This window comes from Squalius cephalus, assembly GCF_949319135.1.
Source record: "Squalius cephalus genome assembly, chromosome: 6".
NCBI lineage: Eukaryota > Metazoa > Chordata > Actinopteri > Cypriniformes > Leuciscidae > Squalius > Squalius cephalus.
Window position 1 is genome coordinate 44600091 of NC_137127.1, and position 27757 is coordinate 44627847.

The following is a 27757-nucleotide window of genomic DNA, read 5'->3' on the forward strand; positions in this document are numbered from 1 at the left end:
AAATTACAGTCTGGACCGACTGGATAAAAACATAAAAGTAATCACATAAAAGCCTGCCTAGAAAGATGGGTCTTAAAGGATTAGTTCACTTTTAACCTGTTAAGCTGCAACGCCACTTTTGAAAAATCCCCAGAAATGACATACCCAAACTGAAACAGATACAGTTCATGAACCCTTTGTACTAAAAGCACAAGTATGATCTCGTTTGAAAGCTGACACCTGGCAGTTTATTGTAAATGTAGAATTAATTATTGTCGTAATGACAAAAATTGTTATAAATAGCTTCAAAGTTTTGTAAAGTTATTAGAAATTATTTTTTATGAAACATCCTCATGAAAATAAAATTGAAGTTGGCACTGGAGCAATCTAGAAATGCACTACAGCTAAAGCCACATGTCTAAACATTTTATGTTTAAAATCTGAAGATAATAAGCCCAAAACTCTGTATTTAGTTAAATGTTTTTCAAGACCATGTCATGTGACTAACAGTTAGGGCTAGCTAGCATGTTAGCTTAGCACACCATCAATACACGACAATATATGAGATTAAAACCATGTTTATGCTCAAAACGTACTTTATAACTCAAGCCGAATGTTTTAAATAATCTTCTGTGATCTAATTTAGCTTCAGATAAAAAAATCAGACAGAAAATATATTATTTGATAGTATTATGCACAATGATGAAGTCTATATAGATTAGCATTACATTATAAATATAAACTATTATTATGAAAATACCTGGCATGGCTTGAAGAACACAGGCAAATCAGATATCATTGCAATCATGTTTATTGTCTTCAAAACATCTGTATCTGCATTTTACAGCGCGAATTCTGTAGCTTTGTGTGTGTTCGAGGCTTCCTGGAATGTCACATGATCATGGCTCTTCTTCATGTTTCATATATGGACTATATTACTGTGCATATAGCGCCCTCAGGCTATTGGTATGAATTGAAAACACTGTCAATTAGAATACCAAACGCTCATAAAGATTACATTGACGCATTTGGGTATAAATTCAATAAATATTATTCCTGTCTATAGAAATATGATGTAAATCTAAAAGAATCTATCAATATTTCTCCAAATCTGCACATTTTTGAGCTAAAGCCCTGAGGGACGTTGTTTTGTGTATCGCTGTCATGACGACAGCACGGGAGTTTTTTATGAATGGGAGCGGCTGACGCGCATAATTCATATTAAAGGTATCGACTCATTTTTTCATTTCATAACTCCTGACACAAATTAAGACATAACTGTCACTATGAGTTTCTCAGAATACAATAGTGGTCAAATACTGAAACTTGAGTCTTATATCTTTTTAATGATGTATAGTTTGTCAAGGTATAACATTAAATCTGATAGTAATTTTGAATTAAATAAATAAAAAACGCTTCAGTGCGCCGACGCACTGGTGAAGCTTAACAGGTTAAAAAAACTTTTGCTGATAATTTACTCACCCCCATGTCATCCAAGATGTCCATGTCTTTCTTTCATCAGTCGAAAAGAAATGAAGGTTTTTGATGAAAACATTCCAGGATTTTTCCCCATATTATGGAGTCCAATGGGACCCAAACGGTTCAAGGTCCAAATGACAGTTTCAGTGCAGCTTCAAAGGGCTTTAAACGATACCAGACGATGAATAAGGGTCTTATCTAGCGAAACGATCGGTCATTTCAAAAATAAATAAAAAAGTTAAAGTTTTATAAGCACAAATGCTCGTCTTGCTCTGTTCTGTGATGCGCGTTCGTGACGTCACGTAATACGCAATTACGTTGAAAAGGTCACGCTTGAAAAATTTCTGTCCTGAAGAAAATGTTCTTTTAGGCTTTGTAATATTAAAGCACCCAGGATACGCACACGAAATGGGCATTTTAAACGATAAACTGACACAAATACATTTGAATATGTGTATATGGTCCTCCTTCCGCACATTTGTAAACACGTCAACTTGACCTTTTCAACGTAATTGCGTATTACGTGACGTCACGAACGCGCATCACAGAACAGAGCAAGACGAGCATTTGTGCTTATAAAACTTCAACTTTATTTATTTTTGAAATGACCGATCGTTTCGCTAGATAAGACCCTTATTCATCGTCTGGTATCGTTTAAAGCCCTTTGAAGCTGCACTGAAACTGTCATTTGGACCTTGAACCGTTTGGGTCCCATTGGACTCCATAATATGGGGAAAAATCCTGGAATGTTTTCCTCAAAAACCTTAATTTCTTTTCGACTGATGAAAGAAAGACATGGACATCTTGGATGACATGGGGGTGAGTAAATTATCAGCAAAAGTTTTTTTAAAAGTGAACTAATCCTTTAAGGTGAGATTTAAAAAACACGAAGACTTTCAACGTTTCGCACATCCAGTGCCACTAAGTTCCAAAAATAAGGAGCTGCACGACTAAAGGCTCGGGACCCCATAGAAGTTGTACGAGTTCGATGGAGAACAAGAGTGAGTGCAGAAGATGATCTTACGAGAAGTACGAGTAGGAGTGTAAATATAATTATGAAAAAGGTCAGATAAGTATGAAGGGGCAAGATTATTGAGTGCCAGGTTGGTTTTTGAGCCGACAAGAAGAATTTCTGTTTTACAGCTATGAAGTTTAAGATGACTTGATGTAAACCACTCTTTAATCTCTGCTGAACAATCTGAGAGGACAGATGGAGGAAAAGTAGAGGTAGGTTTGGAGGATAGGTAAAGTTGCAATGGAAATGAATACCAAATTTCCTAAAAATATTACCAAGGGGTAAAAGATAAGTAATAAATAAGAGAGGACCCAAAACTGAGCCCTGCAGAACACCCGTATTGACGAACGAAGGCTCTGATCTAAACTGCTTCAGCTGTACAAACTGAGTACGACCCGTAAAGTGGATACCAGTGGGGTACCAATGATGCCAATAGACTGTCAAACACAATGCTGTGCGAGATAGTATCAAATGCTGCACTCAAATCGAGCAGAATAAGTATGGATAAAAGTCCCGAGTCAGCAGCTAACAGTAAGTCATTAGAGATCTTAACTAATGCACTCTCAACACTATGATAAGGACAGAAACTGGATTGAAATTGCTCGAACAAACTATTATCAGAAAGATGATCCCCGACCTGGGCTGCAACAATCCTTTCCAGTATTTTAGAAAGAAACGGTAGATTTGAAATGGGGCAAAAATGATCAGCCCCCGGTTTCTACTTATTCTGGCACAGATATTTCGGAGACTTTCCACTTCTCATTATATCATTTCACTAAACCCCACCGAGGCTCGGGGTTTGCAGGTGTACAGTAAACATAGAATGACTGAGTTGAGAGAAATCACTTTAACCACTGATTGGACTTTTTTTCTTTTTTTTTTCTTCAGTATCAGTATCAACAACATTACCGTGTTTATATTCTCACCTTGTCCAGCAGTGCGTTCTGCCAAAGTCTGAACATCATCATGTAAGTCCTGTCTCTCGCACCAAACGATGTGAAAAAGTGCTGAAGGGAAGATGGAGAACAACTTAACTGAATGTGTTAATGTGTGTAGTCGTATCTGAGTGCGGTTGTGTGTCTCTCACCTTCTCCGTGTCCGTGCACACCTGGATGGCATTGGGAATCAGACGCGCTGTTTTCTCTTTCGTCATGGAGCAGATGTCTTTCAGCCGTACTGTAAGCTGTTCACACATGCAACAGAACAATAAAACACAACATGACTCTTCCTGGATCTCTCAGGCTGTAGCTCCAAAAGTTTTAGTCAAATTGTGCTATATTAAAGGTCCTTAATTTTGTTTTAGAGGTCTCCTACAATAGGTTTTCATGCATCCAAGGTCAAAAAACACTTGAATTTTCTCATAATATAGACCTTATGTAGCCCCGCCCCTTTTCAGCGATGTGCTCGTTGTCTTTTGACTTCCGGTCTGTATCAGAGCCGGACAGTAACGGAGTACATTTACTTGAGTACAGTACTTAAGTACAATTTTGAGGGATCTGTACTTTACTCGAGTATCATTTTTGGGGAGTACTCATGACTTTACTCAAGTACATTTGAGAGGCAAATATTGTACTCTTTACTCCACTACATTTCTATCCATAACTGTGAGTACCCGTTACTTCTAAAAAAAAAAAAAAACGAAAAAAGAAACATCTCGAAAACCCTCAATTTGTTGTTTCCCTCTCAAATGTGATTGGATTGTGCAGGCGCCACTGATTGGGACAGCCTATCAGCAATTACCTTCAGCTTTCCGCCAAAGTCAACTCCATGGTCAGATTTAGATAAGAGACATAACCATGGACGAAACAATGGATGAAGACGCAGCAGATCCATCCCGGGAGCGATATATTTTTTCCCAGGATGGTAGGGCAAGACTCATGAATATTCATTAGGGAAGTCATCCCTGATTGGTCTTAACCCCAGTGACGGGTAGGTTTAGGGGTGGGGTTAGGGGTAGGTCATCAGACCAATCAGGGATGACTTCCCTAATGAATATTCATGAGTCTTCCCCTACCATCCTGGGAAAAACAATATCGCATCCCGGGAATGTGCCAACCCGTGGCCCCACCTCGCCAGACTATTTCAATTTTCTGAACAAGTAAATGATAGTTTTCGCTTCAAGTGTTTGCTGTGTTTACCAATGTAAGTACTGTGGCAGTAGTAATGCAATATTTAGAAAATGTACTCTTGTACTCTTGATACTCAAGTACTTTTAAAAACAAGTACTTTAGTACTTTTACTTAAGTAGACATCTGACTGTAGTACTTTTACTTGTACTTGAGTAAAATTTAGCAAGGGGTATCTGTACTTTTACTCAAGTAATGAAGCTGTGTACTCTGTCCGCCTCTGGTCTGTATTTTCACAGCGATTCTGCGTGTATATTAATGAACGGCTCGTTTTAAAATCTGACATTTGTTAAATCATCTGCTTTAAACATTACAATCCTCATGATAACTTTCGTTAACTTTACATTAAGTAAATCCTCTTCAAAAGCTAATTACTCCTGGACAGCAGCGCCATAGAAATATACAGAGTGACCGCAAAAACGGAAGTTAAAAGACAATATTCTAAAGATGGCGGCGCCCTCGTTTCTCTGGCTCATAAGGTCTATACATTGCAGCATCAGCTCTTTTCTCACAGTGTCTTAATTGGTTCGATAAAGGATTCAGTCTCTCTAAATCCCTCCTTTCTGAGAGCCTTCTCTGCTCTGATTGGTCAAATGGCCCAGTGTGTTGTGATTAGTCAGAGACCAAACTCCATTACCATATCTGATCTTCCACAGCTCTTGATACACAGTGATACGAGCAGTAACATTGGCGTTGGTTTTACAGTATCAATGCGAGTGCGAGTCCTCATTCTTTGGAAGTACTCTCAAAATGGATTTGCTTTCACAGCACAGACAAGAGTGTCTTCTCAACATGTCGACAACACAGACCAAACTCTTCCAGTCCCAGCTACAACTACAGTGTTTGAGGGTCGAAGTAGACGCTGTTCACGGGCGGCCGATGAAGACCATATATAAGCTGGCATTATGCAAACTTGTTACAAACCGAAATGCAGGATGTAAGACGTGGACTCGTTCAGAATCGCTTCTTTCTTTTGGGAGACAATAACTCCATTTATCACTTTGATCTGTGAAACTTTGCAGACCTTTTACATTCACAAACAGCTGTATTACACACTACAGGAATGGTAATATCCAAAAAAAGCATAATAGGGGAACTTTAAAGTATATCATACCAGTGTCTCCCAGCGAAAGATGTTGCTATAAAAACAGATCCAGTTTTCGGAGAGGTAGAGGCGGCCCTGCAGGAGAATGTCCCGCTGGAGAGCGCAGGAGTAGTCTGACAATGACAGGACAAGGTCAACGTTCAAAAGACGTCTCTCATGTCAAATCATTCAATTCTATATATTTTCCCCTTTTATTTCAGTTTTGTATCCATCAAGTTCCAAATAAAAGAAGAAAATAATCAAATTAATTAAGAACCTTTAAACTGTAAAGCATTTAATTAAATTATAAATTAACTATTAATTATCCATTTAATAGTTATAGTTTTATAATTAAATATAATTTATTATTAATTATAAATTGACACTCTTTAAAGTCAAATGGAATTTTTATCTACAATTTTATAATTATAATAAAACATTTTAATGAAAATATATTAATATTAAATATCTACTTGCACAGAAACACAATTATACTTTGGACCAACTTAAAAAATATATGGTTTGGTTCAAACCTTAAATTTGGATTTAATGTTAATCAAAAATATTTATTGTCCCAAAGACAAATACATTAATACAAAGTAAAAATATTATTTATTATATAGACCGTATACTTAATAAATATATTTTCTTTAAACATAAGCTAAATATATGTATTACGCAATGATTGTCAATGTGACATACAGTATATATTTAATGCACGCACGCACGCATACACACACACACACGCACGCACGCACGCATACACGGCTTCATACAACTTAATTTCACCACAAACAAAACTATTAGCTTTAATATTAAAGTAGAATTTTCATTTAAGATAAAAATAATAACATTTAGTTAGTCAATATTTAATTTAGTTTACTTACTATAAATAAAAACAACTTCAAAAGACCTTAATGTTTATTGTGATGTCTTTTAAAAATATTTTATTTTCTGTACTAAAAAAACTAAAACAATCATAAAGCCATAAAGCCAGCCAGTGTGTGTTCGGCACATCGACACTCTGATGTCAAGAGAAAATATTATTTAAACAAAATTGTTTCTATTCATTTTTTTCTATGTGGAGTTTTATTTGCTTTTAGACAAACTGAACAAAACTGAAATGATTTTCGATTAGATCAATATGTAAATGCACTTAAATAAATGACACTGCTTTTGCGCTATTTCAAGTGTATAATACAAAAAATCAATTAGGTGACCAAAACTTTTTAAATATTGTTCACAGTTATTTACTTTATCTCTTTCTTATCATGAATACTATGTCCAAATGCTAATTTGATTGCATATAAGTAAGTCTTTAATTTGTTAATGATCACACTCTTACCCACAATGAGACGCTCTGTGTCCGGCAACTGCTTGAAGAGCTTCCTGAAGTCTTCATTACGCTGCTTATATGTGGGACTGAGGACCTACAACACAGATAAAGCAGTAGATGAGGAACACACACACACTCTCTCAGTAAGAAACAGCCGTTCTGCTCTTTCACACAGCTGATCATCAGTCAAATGCTGGTTTAGTTTTGCCATGCAGCAGCGTGAGATGAACCACGATGAGTTCATTCCCACTGTGGCGCGACAGAAGACACGAGTAAACGACGACTTCTCCTTCACAATCTTCACTGCTGTTAATGAGCCGAAGTACACCGTGCATCATTAACAGCAGAGCAAAGATAGACAAATGCTCTAAGAAAAGACAAGACAATCACTTTAGATTTTGATAAAGAGTCTTGAAATCAACCGTGTAAAATGGTGATCCTTACACGCAATATTGAATGTGACACTCGGAAGTAAAAACAACAACAACAACAATAATCTTATGAGAAATACCTTTAAAATATCAAAAATACCTTTAGGACTAAACAGAAATGAAGGCAACTATATTTATATATTAATATAATAGGAATAAGCGGTTTGGAGAATTAATGAATGGAAGGATGTATATATTATATTAATTTATTTGCTGAATTCTATTTCAGAAATATGAAATTAACATGAAATATATAGACAGTACTGACACTGTTGACATTTAATACATTGTTTTTAAATTGTAATTTCTCTATATTAAAATAAGTAAACAAGCAACATTACACGCTAACTAAAATTGAAAAAGTGACAAAGCGTAATATCAAAATCAATAAATAAATAAATATATAAATATATATATATATATATATATATATATATATATATATATATATATATATATATATATATATATATATATTCCTAAATGTATATTAACATATAGAGAGAACTGACACTTCAGTGCTAACATTTTAATTTAATATTTTTCTACCTTATACCAAGTTAATGAGTAATTAATTAAAATATATTAAATATTTATATTATTGTTTTTTTATTATATTCATTTATATTATATAAATATTTGTTTATCTTATAAGAATAAAAATGTAATTTATGTATGTACAATATTGTACAGGGCTCGATCAATCGGACAAATCGGTCATTCACTTGTCAGAGTAAAAAATTTACTTGTCCGAAAAAAAAAAATAATAATTTTTGGTGGCGTAAATAAAATGTATTCTGAAGCAATAATCTCATCAGTGTTCTTTCAGCTTTTACATACTTAAATCTGCAGATTTCTTATATTTACCCCAGGGTGTTTATAAAGGCTTTAAAAAAAACAACCTTATCAAATGTATGCGTCATCTTTCATGTCAAATTCTTACATTTGATCAATAAATTCAATTATAATAAAAAATAATACACGATAGGGTTGTTACCAATCAAATTAAATAATTTAAACTGCAATAAGTTTAATGTTTCATCGAGTAACAAAACAGCGCTGTTGCTTCGAGAATGCGCAATAGTTCTGATGCGATCTTTGTTTGGAACTATTTCCGTTGGTGAAACAAAAAAAAAAAGTTAATACTGTGTCTAAAATATAAGTGATAATATTACCTACTTGTTTATTGAACTATAAAATCAATGTAACATCTGCAGTCGTTATAATATTCAGCAAAATAGCTCCCTTGGTCGAGTTATGTTGCATAACTATATCGTTATAAATAAATAAAAAAATCTACTTTTTGAATCTTTACCACAGTTTGTTTCTTCTGTGAGTTTTTCTACTGTAACGCTCATTTGTTCTGATTTCTCAGTTGCCGTTTTACATGGAATGTAATAAAATTAGAATCATTCTCGCGTTTCGATGCTTCCCAAGTTTTATTTTGTCTTAGGTTTTAATCAGACTGCTTCTGCGGTCGGAGATTCTCTTTAACTTGCCCCTTCAAAAAAAATCCACTTGTCCCAAGCGTTAATGTCAAGCCCTGCTGTATACACTGTACATATACAGTACACAATTGTTTTTATTATATATTTAAATAAATGTCATGTTGTACACTGCCCTATTACTATCAACAGCGGACCGTAAACTAGTCTTTTGTTGAATCTTTATGGAGACTCACGGCCGGTATTTCCTCATCCTGGTACGGGTCGTCCCTCGGGCCCCAGTGCCGGTCCAGCTCCCAGTCTGAACCCTGAACTAACCATCCCGCCAAAGCCTCCTCCAGCTCCATTAGTGTCTCCCAGTCCTCCTGAGAGTCCAGTGATGAATCCATGTTTCTGTTTCCCTCTCGCACCACAGCCAACGGATCGATCAGTTCATCAATGACAAGATCCTGATAATATTTTGGATTCGGTTGGGTCTGTAAATAAGTATCCCAGATTCAGTCGCTCCTCCAAGGTTTGTCTACGCTATCGCAGATGTTCATCAGGGTGTAACGTCCTCTATCAGGGTGTGTGTGAGTGTCTGGCTCTTCTGACTAACGCCACATGATTCAATTGTGGCTCGCAAAAACACTCACATGCAAGTGGCCTTTAGTAACCTTGGCAGACAGATGCTTTATTATGCTGCCGTTTGTTCCAGTTTGCTGCTGGGAAAGCGCCTGTAAACATGTCCGTCTTGATTCTTCATCCTTTTTCGAGCTGTAAACGCAGTGACTAAAGGGTTGATAAAGGAGGAACATCAAGTTACTTCCGCAAGCGATCATTAATCGTTACCTCAGTATGCAATGGCTACTACTATCTCCATTGCAAATTGGTTGTTGGCTTTCAGGGAAAGTTCTTCTTGGAGTTCAGTCCATTAGTCCTCAGAGTTTGCGCTTGTTTTTTTGCATTCACCAGTTGTTGCAAGACTTCAAATGGTCTCCTACAGGTTTAAAAAAGACCACGGCGACAAATAAAGACCATCTGGAAACTCTCTGTGCCAATTCCTTGGGTTATCATGTCCTTTTTTTATCATTTACGTGTTCTAATGTACAATTCACACGTCCATCTCTCAACCCCAACCTCTACTCACTTGTGCATTCTCATTTGTGCTGTCAGAAACCTAAAGATAACCAAGAACAAAGACTGACACATGATCTGCTGCAGTCATGGAATTCTGCGTGTGTGAGCGACAACTTTAATCTCCGTCTCAAAAGTATTCTCTCTTCTGCGGTTATACATTAATAACCATAAAGGCGAATGGATAGTTTCTGCCAATGGAGAAGCAGATATCCAATAACACTCCGGTGGAGATCCAGAGCAGCAGAAGCCTCAGAAGATACTTTGGAGCACAACAGCTGATTTATGTAGAGCTGGATGTGTGTGAGTGTGTTTACTCCTGGCGATGAGCATGTAAAGTTGGTTATATATTAACTGAAAGAGTAAATAATGAGAGCCGCCGGTGGCTGGTACCAAGACTGGGTGTGACGACTCCAATAATGTCATCAGGAGATCAGTTTGTTTTCTTACGTGTCCTTGGCACGCGAGACCATGTCTAGTGTGCAAACTTTCGGGGTGCGATCTTTTATGTGCAAATGTCAACTTTAAAGGGGATAGCTCACCTAAAAATTAAAATTATGTCATCCTTTACTCACCCACGTTTCACCAGACTTACTTTCTTCTGTGGAAGATACTTTAAAGAGTGTTGGTGACCAAAACATTTTGGTGACCATTGATATTCATTGTATGAATTTTTTTTTTGGGGTGAACTATCCCTTTAAATGCCTTTAAAACACACTAAAGTAGTAATGTTATATACAGTACGTGTGATCTATATTTATAATAAAGCCATATAAAATACCAGTACAGATGTTTAGTTAGAAACTAATTAATAATAATAATAATAATTAATGTTTTCTATGGTTACCGCCTCATGTAAACACAACTTCAGTTCACACGCATTTATTTGAGTTTCCGGTGAAAGTACTTTAAAGAGTAACTTTGAAATATTGAACTTTTGAAATGTTCCTTAAAACGTAGAATTATGGGCTAGATTTACTAACAGCTTAGGCCAGCGCAAACCCTCTTTTGGCGATATAAAGCTACTGTCAGCATTTACCCAAGAGACGCACTGAAAAGGCGTGGACAGGGTTATTTTTACGGCTGACCTTATTATTAGCATTTGTAGGATTTCCATTTCAGGCGCAAAATTTATGCGAGGAGAGTATTTAAATGAAACATGCAAGGTGATTTATTATGTTTGTGCTAGTCAGGTATTTGCGCCATTATTTAACACCCCAAAAAGCATGTCTTAAACCAGATGGTAATTTGCGCTGCTCTTGGTAGATTGCATTGGTCATTATGGAAATGATCCGGCTGCATCTGTATTCTTTAATTTGCATGTCGTCAGTAGATCACCCACAGAACTTTCCACTCCCATCGGCACTTTTATGGGATTGAGCTCTCTTTGCCCTTTGCTAATTTGCCCTGTTTAGTAAATCTGGCCCTAAAACCCTTTATCATGTGTACCATTTGTCTCATGTACGATTATTGTTTTAGCATATATATGAGATTCCCCAACCAAGACTTCCATTGCAGGAGTTCAAACCTTAAAGTTTGATTGATCAGACAAAAATGAACATTTTAAAGAATGTTGGTGACCAAACAGTGTTGGTGACCATTGACTTCCACTGAATACAGGGAAAAAAACACTTGAGACAATTCTCAAAATATCTTCCACAGAAGAAAGAATGTAATACAGATTTGGAACAACATGGAAATGTGTAAATAATAGATGTTATTCGGGTGAACTATCCCTTTAAGGATAGAACTCCACCAAAGGAAGTCAATTCAAGGTTGGTGAAGTCTTAAAACAATACATTGCACAGTATAATGTATATAGTAAAATGTTTTCAACCTATACTGAAACTGTCCAAACATGTTACATAAAAACTATACTGAAGGAATCGAGTTGATCTCCTCAGGAAATCTCTTTGCATCATTTAGATGCAGTGCAAACATGTGTGATGATCACAGCCATACAATGAAAAGGCCTTTGTGTGACGCGTCTGCTCTGGGATAATGTTACACAACCTCTTTCAATTCACACTCCCTGTTTATGACTTTCCCAATTCTACCTTGAAAGTAGCGAGAACAAATGTGTCATGAAACTGCCGCCTTAAAATAAACTACATACAACCTTTGCTTCTGTACAGTGTCAGACGGCATTGAGCTGTCTCTTATAAACCAAACATAATCTGCAATACAACAATGAAGTCGCCAACATTCACTTTGGTTATCAGTAGGGCTCAGAACTCACATGGAAACGGTTGAGATGTAATCACAGAGCTCTCAGGGCCATGGGAGATCATCACTGCCCATATGAACACAGACGCACATATACACTCCACAGACGATGCATCAAAAATGTACAACACTCTTTAAATAAGACGCCAATGCCACTGCATGAGATCCTGCTGCTGAACTGCCCAGTGTGCATTTAGTATGCATCAAACAGCTCACATCCATGCATGTGCAGTGTTATCAACCAATCACATCACGCCGCTGAGAACCAGAGCCAATCAGAGAGATGCACAGTCTATTTATTGCGACTCTCTAACGCTGCCACCATGCAGGTTCTTGTGAAAAAGAGGTGCACTGAATCTGTGCTTGTAGTGTACTTTAAATCTTAAAAGCATATTTTTAAAAGACTGTGCTTGCAGATAATATAATATTAATGAAATAAAAGGCCATTTAAATACACTTAAAGAGAGTACACCTGCATGATTGCTTCTTAACACACTTAAGTGCACTTTTTAAAAGTGTGCTTTGCATTAATGCCAAATTAAATGTGGTACTTTAAAGTACATTTGAAATCATTATGGTTTAATAATCTTTTGTCGTGCTTTAATGAAGTACACTTCTTTTGATGTGTTACATGTTAAGTATTTAATTATAATTTTACCTGTATACAGCTTTTTAAAAATATGGTAAAGTGTACTTCTTTTTCACAAGAGGGTATTAATGCCGTGCGTTGCGTGTTTTAGCCTTTGGTTTAATAAAGTTCATAAAGGAAGATGCTATGATTAGGTCATTAGAGGAGCACACGCATGCCAAAGCCACTGTTAGAGAAGCCTTACAGACTCAGTTCAGTCCTCGGTGTGACAGGAAACAGGAAGTGGAGTGTAAAATCATGCTTACTCTGAGAATGTGCTGTCTCTCATGCTGAAGAGAAAAAGTCAACGAAAGAGAGAGAGAAGAGAGGAGCAGACGAAAAGAACCACAGACAGAAAAAGAAAGCAAAGATAAAGGATTGAAGAAAAAAGGAAGATATTGTGGAATGAAAAGTGATTGAAAGATTATGATACAACTCCGCTCTCTTGTGGCTAATGGTCTAAAAAAAAAAAAAAACCTTGATATTTGTATTATGCAGAGCGCGGGATCATTTTTATTTTTTATATACTGGCCACGAATTAAGGATTCGTCCTCTCGTTTTAGAAAATCATGGCTATGATTTCCTAATTCGTTCCCTGGTTTTCAGTAAACCATACACACAATATAATAATTTGTTCCCTCGATTTAGTAAATCGTGGCCACGTTGTACTAATTTGTTCCCTCGTTGTGCTTTAGCTAAACCAAGGGAATGAATTAAAACAACATGGCCACGATTTAGTTAACCAAGAAAAAAATGATTATATCGTGCACACAATTTAAAAGGGAACGAATTAGTAAAACGTGATGACGCATGTCATCCGCATGTCATGTGTGGGGCTCCGTACTATAATGATAATTAATGATATAACATAAAAAGTATTCAAAGTTATTGTAATTGCTATAATAAGTACATAGTATGTACATGGACTGTAAAATAAGTTTAGGCAAAAGTACCTCCTAGTACCAAGTAAATACTAAGGTGTGTTGCTGTGAATTTCTGACACACTATGTGATACACAACAATGTTGACCCAAAACTTGAAGAGGCGGATGGTTGTAATCAGTCACGTTGACACACAGATGTAAATAATGAGGAAATTGATAACAAGATCGTGAGTCCGATAATATTTGCAGCTGAACCGCTGAATGACAGAGGAAAGAGCAACACATCTGTAAATCATTATTAAAACAACACCATAATACTTGTTTGATCACGTCAATCTTCATATCTGACACACGCAAAGTCAATTTGAAAATAATTCTCTTAAATAATCCCTATTATAAAACAATAATTAAATAATAAATAAAATAAAAGTAATTAAATTATCCTGTTCCCTTGCCCAAACAATGTCATGTTACTGTAACACAAAGAACGCACTGTATTGTAACATTTATGGCTGTTTATATTTCAAAGTAGGTGGACACACAATCAATAGTACAAGTATTACACACACACACACACACATGCATGCACAAACGCACACACACAATTAATAGGAAGTGTGACTTACGTTGTACCAGCTCTGGCTTTTCTGAAAGAGAAGGAGAAGAATATTATTATTATATTACGGAGAGCAAAAGAGAGCTTTATTTGCAAACGCCCCCTCACACAGAGTGTGTGTTCGCAGACTGAGGGTTGGCCGAGGGCCTGTCATGTGACAGCTGCTAAAGTCTGTTAGTCTGACATTTCCCTTCACTGCATAATTACACGTATTCATCATTTGGCCTTTCCACAAATAGAGAGATACAAAGATAGATGGCTAAATGAGCAGTTTCAAAGGTGAAATGTCATGGGAATAAGACAAATTCACACCCGCATGAACCAAAATAGAAACTTAAAGAGACTTTTCAGGGGGTGTTTGTGTACAGGCCTGACATCACTACCGCTCTATTTATAACTCAACACAGTCCAGCTCAGTCTAGATGATCTGAGTGTTGTTTCTATTTAAATGTCTGTAGGCTCATATCGGTTAGTTTCAAGGAAATCGATATGCTAGTTTACAGCTAAATGATAAACATATAAAGGCTATTAAAATAAACTTTTAGTATATAGACATATTTAAAATTTGCTTGCTTGGTCCAAAAATTGGACCAAAATTATTGATGACATCAGCTCTTGCTCTTGAAATCGAATAGCGACTTCATATTTCGCAATTGCAAATTTACATCTCATACTTTTGACATTATATTTTGTAATGTGACTTTAAATTGCAATGACATTATGATATTTCTTGATTGTATCATTATTACTTTTTTTTTGCAATTATGACTTTATATCTTGCAAACTGACTTTATAAGTCGTAATTATGACTTTATGGGCCCTATCTTGCTCCCAGCGTAATTGACTTTGTACAGCGACGCATGTCTCATTCCTACTTTGCACCCGACGCACAGCAGACTTTTCCCTCCACAGACGCACGGCAGTAAATTAGGGAATGAACTTGCGCTCCCGGGGGCGGCGTGTTCTGGCGCAAACGTTCCCTGGTGCTATTTTGCAGTTTCAGAAAACAATTCCGCCACAGACCCTAAAAAACCTAGTCTAAAGTCAGATGCTATTTTAAGGGCGCATGCTTGGCCATAATGTAGAGTGTGCACAACGCGCATGCACTTTGCTTCTCTACTTTACACAGATGCAGCAGTTCACACTTTTGCAAATCATACATTATTACAAGGAAAAATATTAACACATGAGGGAAATCATTGTGGTGTCCATGAAGATGTGAATAAAATAGGCATAAATCTAGCTTACACGTTTACCCAAATTATTATACGCCTGTTTAACCGAAGCTAATTTGGGTGTGTTTCTCCATCCCCCAATGTCATTTCTCTGTGTTTTACGGCCCTGACGAGAACATCGGTCTCCTCGGCTGTGAACCGCTCCTGGCGTGATCGGCAAACCCGCCGTTATAATAGCAATCCGCCATGGAACAAGCGCGCCTGCTCTTAAAGGGAATGTGAGATGATGCTCTGATTGGTTTATTTCACGTCACACCAAAACCACTATGAGTAATGAAGCTACTTCAGACCAACCCATTTTAGATTTGCGAGATCCGCCCACAAAGTTACTTGCATTTTGCGTTTGATACTTGCGTTTCAGATCGTTAAAATAGGGCCCTATATCTCACAATGAGACTATTTCTCATAATTATGACGTTACATCTCACAATTATGACATTGTCTCAAAATGTGACTATTTTTCGTAATTATGACTTTATATCTTGACAATTTCTTGTAATTATGCATTTGTGTCTCACAATGAGACTATTTATCATAATTTGATGTTATATCTCATAATGTGACTATTTCTTGTAATTTTGACATTATGTCTTGCAATGTGCCATTTTTTGTAATTATGACTATATCTGGAAAAGTCAATTTATTAGTTGTAGTTATTACTTTGTATCTATTCACTACATTATTCACTTTTTGTAATTATGACATTATATATAACAATGTCACTTTTTTTCCTCATAATTGGCTATATCTTACAAAAGTGACAATTTCTCATAATTATTACATTATTTCTCAAAATGTGACTTTATTTCTCATAATTATATTATATCTTACATTATATTACAGAAATTGTCACGCAATGTGACAATTTCTTTTAATTATAACTTTATATCTTGCAAAGTGACTCGCCAGGCTGTGACATTAACTAAAAGATCAAACCGTTTGATACATTAACGTTTGATACATCCGACCCCAACTTGTTTCAAAAGGATCAACACAGGACATAAATTTGCACTCGTCAAAAACATTTCATGGGGTCTTTAAGGGCATGATTACCGGCCTAGCCAACAACTCATGGAAAAAATAAATGTTCTTGCCAACAGAAACGGTAGTGTGACTTACATGTCTTTCCAAAAACAGTCTGAATTTTGGAGATAAACTAGCTTTACAGATCTTCTGAAGCTGAAGGGAAGCTGAAGAGAAATTCTCACGCTTTATTAGTTTGAAAAGCTATGACACATAATGGGCTCACTTGTTTTATAGTCTTGGTTAAAGTGAGCAGACAAAACAACAAGAAGTGTGTGTCAGCCGATAAGCCATTCAATTAGCCTACTGCTCCAAAAAGAAGGACACCTGTGTGTGTGTGTGTGTTACTGTGAAAGATTAGCCTGACCTGCAGCACACAGCTCAAGCTGTGTCTCGTCCATGACCCTTTAAACCTATAGATAAACTCACACAGACCTGCTAACACACATACTGGTCTATTCCGTCAAGGCTCAGGGATTGGGCGGTTTAATGAGGGCTAATCTGATCTAAACTCAAGAGAGGTGTGAGACGGGCCTTTCGTGTGTACATATGGACAGAGAGAGAGAGAGAGAGAGAGAGAGAGAGAGAGAGAGAGAGAGAGAGAGAGAGAGAGAGAGAGAGAGAGAGAGAGAGAGAGAGAGAGAGAGAGAGAGAGAGAGAGAGAGAGAGCTTGGAAGAATAGTTCAGGAGTGCTAACACGGATGAACTAACACTTAAGCTAGTGTTAGTTCAGGGGTCAATCGAAGAACAACATGAAATGCTTACTTTAATCAGGTTTAATCTGTCATACTGTAAAACAATGAAAACAGAATGAAAAAGAAAAACAGAGAAACTGGAAGCTCATTTTATGCATTCGGCACATGCCGTTATCCAAACTGTGTTCCCTAGGAATCGAACCCATGACCTAGGCGTTGCTCGTGTCAGTCGACTGACTACCTAACAGCATTTTAAAGCATCATAGTAACACACTCACAAAATCAAAGACTCCAAAATAGAGGACGGAGTAGAGAGCAATGTCTATTAAAATAATACCAAACAAATCTATAAAAGGACCATTACTAAATCCAACCTACATGCAATTTGATTTGTTTCTTGTCTTATTAATTAGATTATCGAGTCATTAACATAGCATCATACTAACTGTTGGAATCACATGTGCTTCACAAAGAAAGAAAGAAAGAAAGAAAGAAAGAAAGAAAGAAAGAAAGAAAGAAAGAAAGAAAGAAAGAAAGAAAAGAAAAAAAATGAAAGAAAGAAAGAAAGAAAGAAAGAAAGATAGATTTATGGTCTGTTTTACATGTGATTGATTAATAATTCAAAGATTTACACTCTTTTACTAAATGATCGATCAGAAAACAGTCAGGAATTCCTGGGTCGGGAATTCCCTCAATCTACTACATAAATCCTCACCTGTCTGAAAACACAGACACATACAGCAGAGCTGATTATTCAATGATTTCATCACACAGCATTCTGAAGTCATATAGATGAAAACTGCTGAAAGTTTTGCATGTCAAAGTTTTACCCACAATTTAAATGAATGCATAATCTCTGTAATATAGGCGTACATAAAGGCGGTCCTCTCATGATGAGATCACACAGTGTTTTCCTCAATCTTCCCAACATGGCAACCATGCACACATGCTTTCTCTGGGATGCAAAAAATGCACTGATGATCTGAAAACACAGGCAAACATGTACGTCGGAGTCTAGCGATCTCCGGTGCGATATTTTGCTCAAATGAGTGTAATCCAGCCAGTCTGTGTTTCTTCACGAGACGGCTTGTGCTGTTTACGAACAAATCTACAATCAAATATTCTCAGTGACGAACTGTACTAAATCAGCCTGCTCTCATTGTTAATACATGGGTATTAATACGTAACATTTACAGGTACAAAGCGCTCAAAGCATAAATTTTTATGCTGAAACGTACAATTTGGACGTATTAACAACAATCAAACGTAAACAATATTACGTATTTACCGCTAAAAAAACCTAAAAATCATAAAGATATTTGTATAATTGCCCTTTTACCATTTTATAGATACATTTTTAGATCCCTTAAACCTACCCCTAAACAACAAAACAATTGTACAGATGATATAAAAATAATACATAAAACATAATATGAAGAAATAAAGAAATGTGTAGGAAAATTAAGATTTTAGTAACACTATATGTATATATAACAAGTATAGTCAGATTTGGTTTCGATTTTACTGGCTGTGTCTAAATCGCCCTCTATACTCTTAAATAGGGCAGTATTTGAGGGGACAGCCATTTGTAGTGGTGTCCGAACGTTATCGAGTGCACTCATTCAATCCCACAATGCACCGCAATGACGAGTGTACAACCGATGTACGCTCAACGTCTAGAGAATACCCATAATGCACTGTGAGGGTCATGCCGAATGAATTCCTGCGTCTCGCCAGAAGATGGCGCCGAAACTGAATCATCCATCCAGTCAAACCGCTGGTCCAATATGGCTACAGCGTAATACCATACAGGTATAAATTCCTTTTTAATGTATTATTAAATAGTTTCATTAAGGTTTATACATGCTAGTTTCCACGACAGATAATAAACAGTTAATAAACAGCAAGCACATATAAAGCTATGGAAAAGCGGCAGGACTTCCAGCGCACTCAGTGTCCGCATTCACTCACTCGTTTTCATTCACTCCCTCAAGTGAACTATATTAGTGGACTAATGTCGGGAATAGTGAATAAGGGGGCGATTTCGAACACAGCCATTGTGTTCCTGAGTTCCTGGTTAGTTTCCTTGGTTGTTAATTCGTTCCACGTACCCGTTTCTGTTCAGTTCATGATGTCTCCTTCTGTATTTAAGCTCTTAGTTTCTTCGTTGGGTCTCGTTCGTGAGATCTGTGCTCTCCTGAGGGCTATTAGTTTAAGTTTTAATAAAAGTTTTCTGTTTAATTCTCCTTCGCCGTGCGATCACTGCAGCCACTCGTGACACACTATAGCATTATTTTAAGATGCTAATCCCAGTCTTGTCTGTAAACCTACACATAACCATTTCTTTAAAAATATGTAGCGTTATAAAGAAAAACATAACAGGCAGACAAGTGTAATCACAATTTATTTATTGCAAACATTTCAAAAGCGGTCCCAAAAGTATTTCAGATGACGATGTGTTGGCGGGATATAATCATTTTGTATGAGGAACAGAGCAGAATTTTAGATATTAATTGCTGAGAATTAATTAAACTCCGTGAAGCGAAACTCGGCATGTCACGATCTGTGATGAAGCACTGAGCGTTTGATATCACTGAAGGAAAACGTGTCGGAAAGCTTCTTACGAATGCGGGATTTGACACATCCGGAGATGAAGATCACTGAATAAAAGCTCGTATTTGGGTCAGTTCTTCACGATCACATGGATTCTAAAGATATGGATTACAGCGCACAAATAAAATTGACTACTTTTGTGAATTTATGTTGCATTTTTGGCATATTTTATGGTTCTGTTGACAGTCACAGCTTAAGACAATAATGAGAAAATGCCATCAGTGTTCCACAGCAAACTAAATAATGGTTAAACGATTACAGAAATGTTATTCATTTAAAGGTTTTAAAGTGTAGTCTGGTTTAACATTTTGTAATCCTCGTTGTGTCACTGATATGACAATTGAATACATTAAAATCAATATATTAATCATCATCAACAGGGATTCATACACATTTGTACATCTGTAAAGTTGTTCATACATATATAAATTCCGTTTTAGTGCTGTCGATATGCCAATATTGTGCGTTTCATTGTCTATGGAAACGTAAGTAAATGTACCTATGAATATTAATGAGATCACGTTGAATAAATCCATACTTGAATCTCGATTTTTTGTGACCCTGGACCAGAAAACCAGTCACATGGGTCAATTTTTTTCAATTTAGATTTATACATCAACTGAAAGCTGAATAAATAAGCTTTCCATTGTATGTATAGTTTGTAAGGATAGGACAATATTTGTGCAAGATACAACTATTTGAACATCTGGAATCTGAGGGTGCAAAAAAATCTAAACATTGAGAAAATCGCCTTTAAAGTTCTACATTTATGTTGGCGATTGTGCTGCATTCTCTCACAACAACAAATGTTTTAGATATTTACGGTATGAAATTTACAAAATATCTTCATGGAACATGATCTTTACTGAATATCCTAATGGCATAAAAGAAGAATCGATAATTTTGACCCATGCAATGTATTGTTTGCTATATACCCGTGCGACATGTGACTGGATTTGTGATCCAGGGTCACATTTTGTTTGAGATTGTGGTTGTGGAATGAATACACTTATGCAACATCTGTGCTATGATAAAAGAGTATTTTTGTTGTTTTATTAGAAAAATGTTAACATAATTTGGAATTATTGGAATTAATGTTAGGAATTTCACAGTTTCAGTGTTTTTTTTTGTGAGAACACTCTTTAGGGTTTACCAGTTTTCAAAATGTACATAATGTATTAATGTACATGATAAATAAACTAGATGAGGTGAAATAAACCATGCGTATGATTTGGCGTTCTCTTGATTTGTGCTTATGTTAAATTGCATTAATTCTGATGAAATGTAAAAGGAAATGGGAACACCAAATTTTAAGGTGACATAGTTACACATCTTACTTACTATAGCAATAACAGTAAATGGTGCACAATTACAACTAACCCTAAACCAAACCCTATACAAGTACATGTGCTTAATTAAAATTACACTGTAACAACGCCACCTTAAAATAAAGTGAAACCAAATACATTTATCAAATGAGAACAATTAAACAACAATATTTTAACCATTATTGTGCAGGCCTGAGTCAAACACTTTATCTCTTTAACCGATTATCGAACTATAATGCAGAATACAAGAATCACAGGTGACACATACGGCTGCCAACAGGAAAGCGGATGGTATTTGTTTAAACAAACACTTGGACACACACTTGCATTCACACAAACAAGCAGAGTCAGACAAGACAAATCAATAACAGAGAAACAGATCACTGGAGGAGGTATGCAGACACAGCGGGTGTAAACAAGGGCGAGAGACTGAGTGAATACAGAACAGAAGAGAGAAATGCTTACTTTGGAAAGTCGCTTGTGAGACTAGCATGCATCGAGGAGAAAAACAGAAATCAGAAAACGGAACACAAATCAGAACAACCACAAACAGCGAGAAGAACATGATAGTCAAGTTTAGATCAAAGACATTTTATATGACATCAGCAAAAGTATTGAACTCTAGAAAAAAAAAGAAAATAAATGGCAGAGTGAGTGACAAAATCAAAGAAATCAGGAATAACAAGCGACTGTAACAGCTGAAATGAGACAGAATGATGATGTGAGTTACTCTGCATTTTACAAATCATTTCACATAATCATCTCTCCATTCATGCATCCATTCATTCCCACATGTGAATGTGATTTTGGAGATGTTTTGCATAGGAACATAGACATAGAGAGAGCTGCATAAACAAATCATCTGTTGTTTAGCCCAGTCTATTAGCGGTTCTTAAAAATATATTAACAAATATCTCCGGGTCATTCTCAGAAAAAGATGTCAATTGACAGTGTTGTGTGCGTCTCCATCAAGGAGGTTTATAATGTAAATCTATCCATAAGCTTTCAGGACAGAAAACAGGACAGTTTGAGAAAGATGCTTTGTGGAAACATATAGTGTAGTTACACATATCCACCAGCAGGGGCATAACTAGAGAATGCTTGTTTAACTTAGTCACATTATTAGATAAGATTTTACAATATTTAATTTACATGCCAAATTATTTTTTTTTTATTTATTTTTTTTATTTTTCTATATAACAATAATGTAATATATATATATATATATAAAGAGATTAGTATTTGTATACAGCAATGATGCATTAAATTAATCAAAAGTGACAGTAAAGACATTTATAAAGTTACAAAAAATTTGTATTACAAATAAATGCTGTTCTTTTGAACTTTAATTTTATTTACATTTTTTTATCATGGTTTGCAAAACAATATGAAGCAGCACAACTGATTTCAACATTAAAAGATATGTTTCTAGAGCATTAAATTATCATATTAGAATGATTTCTGAAGGATCATGTGACACTGAAGAATGATGCTGAAAATTCAGCTTTGATCACAGGAATACATTACATTTGCAATTACAATAGAAAACAGCTATTTTAAAAAGTAATAATATTTCACAATATCACTGTTTTTAATGACCAAATGCATGCAGTCTTGGTGAGCAGAAGAGACTTCTTTCAAAAGTGTTTTTCAAAAGAAATGACAAAACATAACATTTCCCTGCCATTTTCTATAATAAATGGCACAGTTTCCTGAGAATGAGCCTTCGGATTGGGATTTGAGGTTCTGTATTTGTGTGCGTGGGTGATACTCGGTTTGGTGTTGATTGAACATGTTTTCATTGATACTTCACCCTTTCCTGACTTCATATGTTCACAGAACACAGGAGGAGTGCTTTCCTGTCTGAGATAGACTCGTTTAAACTAAAGTCACCTTTGAACATAACAATTGCAATGTGAAAATAAATATGTAAAAGAATTTACAGCAATTCAGTATACCTGCATAGCACACTTTGTTGTAAAATGATGAAAAAAGTATGGGTTGGGTAATAGAAGACTGTAAGGCCGTGTGTCCACCGCTCTGCTGTAAACGCCTAATACAGAATATCCGCGAAAGTGTTACTAGTATCTCATTTCACACACAATTTTTTGTTTCTGTGTTGATTCTATATTAAAACGTTGATACAATGTAATGTATTTTCTCTGGCTCTTGTTTTTAAATGATTTTGTTCCATTATTATGCTAGTTGTTGTCGTCTGTTGACATTGTACAAGCAGAATGTGGCGGTTGGTCAGTGTGGTATTAGTCCCGCCCCTCCTCCACTGTGATTGGACGGTTGGGTTGACAGTGATGAGCGCTGCGTTTTACCCAAAGTTGAACATTCTTCAACTCTCTGCGACCTGTAAAAAGACGCTCCGCGCCGGCGCTCCCATTGAAAATTGAAGAAATACGCCAGCCGCGTGAAAAAACGCTTTGGTGGACACACGGCCTAAAAGCAGCGGTGCGTTAACAATGGCCAAAAGATGCTTATTAATAGAAAATCTGCCAAATCAGAGTCTATGCGCCTGACACATGCTATGATTGGACAGCAAGAGGTAATGTAGCGGGTAGGACCCCGCATCTCAGACAAGGCCGTTCAACATCTTCATAAGTGCCTCAGATTCACGATACAGCCGGTTTCCACCGGAGGTGATGTTGTAGAGTGAGAAGGTCTTACCTTGGAGTTCTTGGTCCCGCTGCGCGTGGACTGTCCCGAGAGGGTGCGCGTGACCAGTTGCTCAGGGGTGGACGGGGACCTGGAGGTGTCGGACTGCTCAGAGCCTTTCTCCACCATGTTATCCGCCTCGACGTTCTGCAGAGTGGGAGAGCGGCAGCGCTTCCGCAGAACCGGAGAGCAAGCAGGGGAACTCCGGTTAGAGTTACTGGCAGTGCTGAGAGAACGAGACACACAGAACACCACAATGGACACTTTTCACAGACTGTCATGACACATTTACACAGTTATTAACAATGTAAATCTAAAAAACACATTTATAATACTGTACTTTGTGTGGAATTTCCTAGGCATTAAATTACAGAAAACTACTTCAAGTCGGCATGAAATGGAAGTTGCGATAGACTTTTCTTCCCTATTGTGAAGAGTGAAATGGCTTCTCGAGCAAGAAAAAATGCAGGGCGGGACTAGATTTCCTTGGGGATTGAGTGGATGGTTGTGGATTGTCCCGCCAGAGAAGAGATGTGTCAGGGTTCTGTCACTTCGGTGTGGTTTACTCTTGTTTGGTGACAGAGCCCTGACACTCAGACTGTTTCATCATTATGAGCGTGTGTGTTTACGAGTTCGCTCGGGCCGTACACTCTCCTGTTTTCTGTTTTTTTGTTTTGTTTTTGTGTGCAGGGCTCCAGACTGCAACCAATTGGTCGCATTTTGCGACCATTTTTTCTGCCGGTGCGACCAAATATTTATTTAGGTTGCGCTGGCGCGACCACAACGTTGACGAGCAGCGAATGCAAACAAAATGAAAGCGGAACTAAAATGTGCTACTTATTTATGCTTCACGGACCGTTTATTAGTTCGGACCAACAACAGACAGAGCAGCGCCCCGAACCTGCCAGTCGCGGGCCGATCTCGATCACGCAACACTGTTACTAGGAGATCCAGACTCTGGAGATCCAGTGAAGAAATCCATTGAATTCGCCTTTAGAATTAATAACATCATCGCTACGAGATCCAGTGACAAACATTCAGAGTTCTGTTATAAACCATAGATATCAGATCAAACAGCGCTGACGTGGAAACACTTACAGAAGGCATTCAGTCCACAAATCAGCAACATTCACCATGGATTAAGGCTATTGTAGTAACTCTATCCATAACTATGGTATTGTGACAGAAATAGTCAAACGCTTACAAGTACTACACATCTTGTTCCAGCACGTCAAAACTATAATATTATATATACATGTTATTTTTAATGTGATGATGACCAACACATTTTTTGTTCATCCTTCAAAGATTGTCCTAAAACTAAAAAATTTAAGATGTAGGAAAACTCTTTTTTTAAACACTTATTTAAAAATAAAAATGACCATTGTAAACAGTAGGATGCTAATTGGCTATTTTGACTCAGGACTTAGTATACATTTTCACTCGTTTTGCTTTTGAATTAATATTAAGACATTATGAATGATAATAATTCAAGTTAATTTCATCTACACCATAAATTAAGCTTAGTGCTTGTCAGCCCCAGTGCTACCAGATTTCTTTGTAGAGCTCAGTGGCTCCGGTGCCGCTGCCCACAGATGTTAGTCTGGAGCCCTGTGAACTTAAATGAAAACTGCACATTGTAATATCTGAACGTTAAGTCTATTTATTATTAAAGAATTTGTCAGTATTACAGTTATTTTGTGGGAAATTTGAATAATTGCATTGCAAGCTGATTTGAGGTGTGCCCCTAAATTCTCTGCTTGCGCTCGTAAAATTTTCAGTCAGGGGCTACAGCGCTCTTAGTAAAAAAAGTTAGTCTGGAGCCCTGTGTGTGTGTGTGTGTGTGTGTTGAGAATGGTGTTCAGATCCCGGCACTTCGGTCTAGTTTGGATTCGGTTCTGTGTTGGGACTCAGGCATTCATGCTCTGTGTGTTTGAGCGAATGAGCATCGTTCTGGTCTCGTTGTGTGAGCGTGCGTTCACCCGGGCCGCGTGGGTTGTTGTGTTCGGTGTAACACGCGGTTTGTGTTTTTCTTCCGTCACATGCTTTTTCATGTTGTCATGTTTGTTTCTATGCGCTCTCCTGTCTATTGTCTTAACCCCGCTCTTCTTGTTACCTGATTATAGGTTCATTTGTCCTACTTGTCCTCCCTCGTTCCCTGCTTAGTTTGCTCTCCCTTTTTTTCATTCTCTCAGTGTTTGCAGTCCTGGGCCGGATGGTTGTCGTATGTGCGTATCATGTTTACCTGCTCCCTGTTGTTTCCTGCCTTGTCCTGCCTAGTCCAGCCAGTCATGCTTTCCCCCATGCGGTAGTTTTTGTTTGATTTGTTTTATTTTTTTTGATTAATAAAAAGCCCATATCTGCATTCTTGAGTCCTCGCCTCATCCCTTCACCCATCCCTGACAAGATGTCGCTGCAAGAGGGAGGAGAAGTTATTTTGATTAAAGATTACGAGGCACATGAATAAAAAAATAAATAATGATGTGCACGGATAAATCATTTATAATAAATGCAATATTCCATAAAAAATAAGAAGTGTTCATTTTATGAACATACGGCTGGGGAAAGACGGCATTTTTGACATTTTGTTTTTTCCTATTTTGGAAAGTCATGGAAACACTATGATGGATTTATTCTTTTGTTATTTGAGCAAATGGCAGCACAATTATATCTGTTGTAGTTTCCGTTCAAGTTTCCAAGTTTACCCAACTATAATGAATCAACTATGAGAACACTGGAAATGAGAAAAGGAGCAAATATCAAGAACTTAAAGCTCTAGAAAGATTATGTTGTCACTTGATTTCTTGGAAAGACAACCTCCAAACGCAATCAAAAACACCAATGAAAACCACATAGACATTTTAGGCTTATCCTAGCATGTCACATGCCAAACATGCATTCTTTGGCTTGCTTGTGAAAAAGAAGCAGGATTATTGTAATAATTATGAGGTAATTTCTCTCCAAGTAAAGATTATGTCCAGTGCACGGCTACAGTACAACATGACATTGACACCTTTACTGATCAGCAGGTTCAGTGTGGTTAGGGTTAGGGTTGGATGGGGGGGGGGCTTTAGGCACAGGGACAAGTCTCAATACGGCAACATCCGTTTATAAATAAATGGACCAAAAAACAAACAATAAATATAACCATACACACTGAATATGTGATTGCTGCATACTGTTTTATAATTTACTACAATATACTGATGTGCATATAGTACACCACTATTGCACGAAGTATAAATAGCATCAAAGTACTGTTTACACTTTGTGCAAAGAAAATACTGCTTATTTTAGTAGCATTGATATACTGTTATGGTTTGGTAATATTTTGAATTAGATTTTATTTTTCTATTTTCATTTTAGTTAAAATTTTAGTCATTTTGTAATGGTTACTATTTATTTTTTAAATAAAAGTTGGGAACATTTACATTTTTAAATGTTTTTAAAAGAAGTGTCTTCTGCTCACCAATGCTGCATTTATTTAACTAAAAATACAGTAAAAATAGTCATATTTTGAAATATTACTACAATTTAAACTAATTGTTTTCTATTTTAATAAATGTAAACATTTTATTTATTCCTGTGACACAAAGCTGAATTTTTAGCATCATTACTCCAGACTTCAGTTCAGCTTTAATTTTTTTTCTTTAGTTTTGTCTATTCTGTACTTCAATTTAAATTAAATTAAATGTTGCCTTGTCAACTAGCTGAAATGAAATAAGTTTAAGTTTTATATATTTTAGTTTATTTCAGTTAATGTTTATTTTATTTAAAGTAATGGAAATGTTTTTATGGTTTTAGCTTTAGTTAACGATAATAACCCTAATTCAAA

At 36.5% G+C, this 27757-nt stretch overlaps 1 protein-coding gene across 9 annotated transcripts in view; it reads right to left on the reverse strand.

Annotated features, from left to right (window-relative positions):
- Positions 1–27757, reverse strand: part of gramd1bb (GRAM domain containing 1Bb) — a 150350-nt gene that overhangs the window by 12672 nt on the left and 109921 nt on the right. For 2 of the 9 annotated variants that reach the window (XM_079874366.1, XM_079874360.1), the window contains exons 5-12: positions 23935–24148; positions 21724–21744; positions 14375–14395; positions 13132–13155; positions 7029–7113; positions 5714–5817; positions 3561–3656; positions 3400–3480 (exon numbers count right to left, since the gene is read on the reverse strand). In XM_079874366.1, coding sequence (XP_079730492.1) covers positions 3400–3480; positions 3561–3656; positions 5714–5817; positions 7029–7113; positions 13132–13155; positions 14375–14395; positions 21724–21744; positions 23935–24148 — 646 coding nt within the window. Of the gene's footprint in view, positions 1–3399; positions 3481–3560; positions 3657–5713; positions 5818–7028; positions 7114–13131; positions 13156–14374; positions 14396–17387; positions 17412–21723; positions 21745–23934; positions 24149–27757 lie in introns of all 9 variants that reach the window. The other 7 variants (XM_079874367.1, XM_079874361.1, XM_079874362.1 and 4 more) reach the window with 4 other exon arrangements.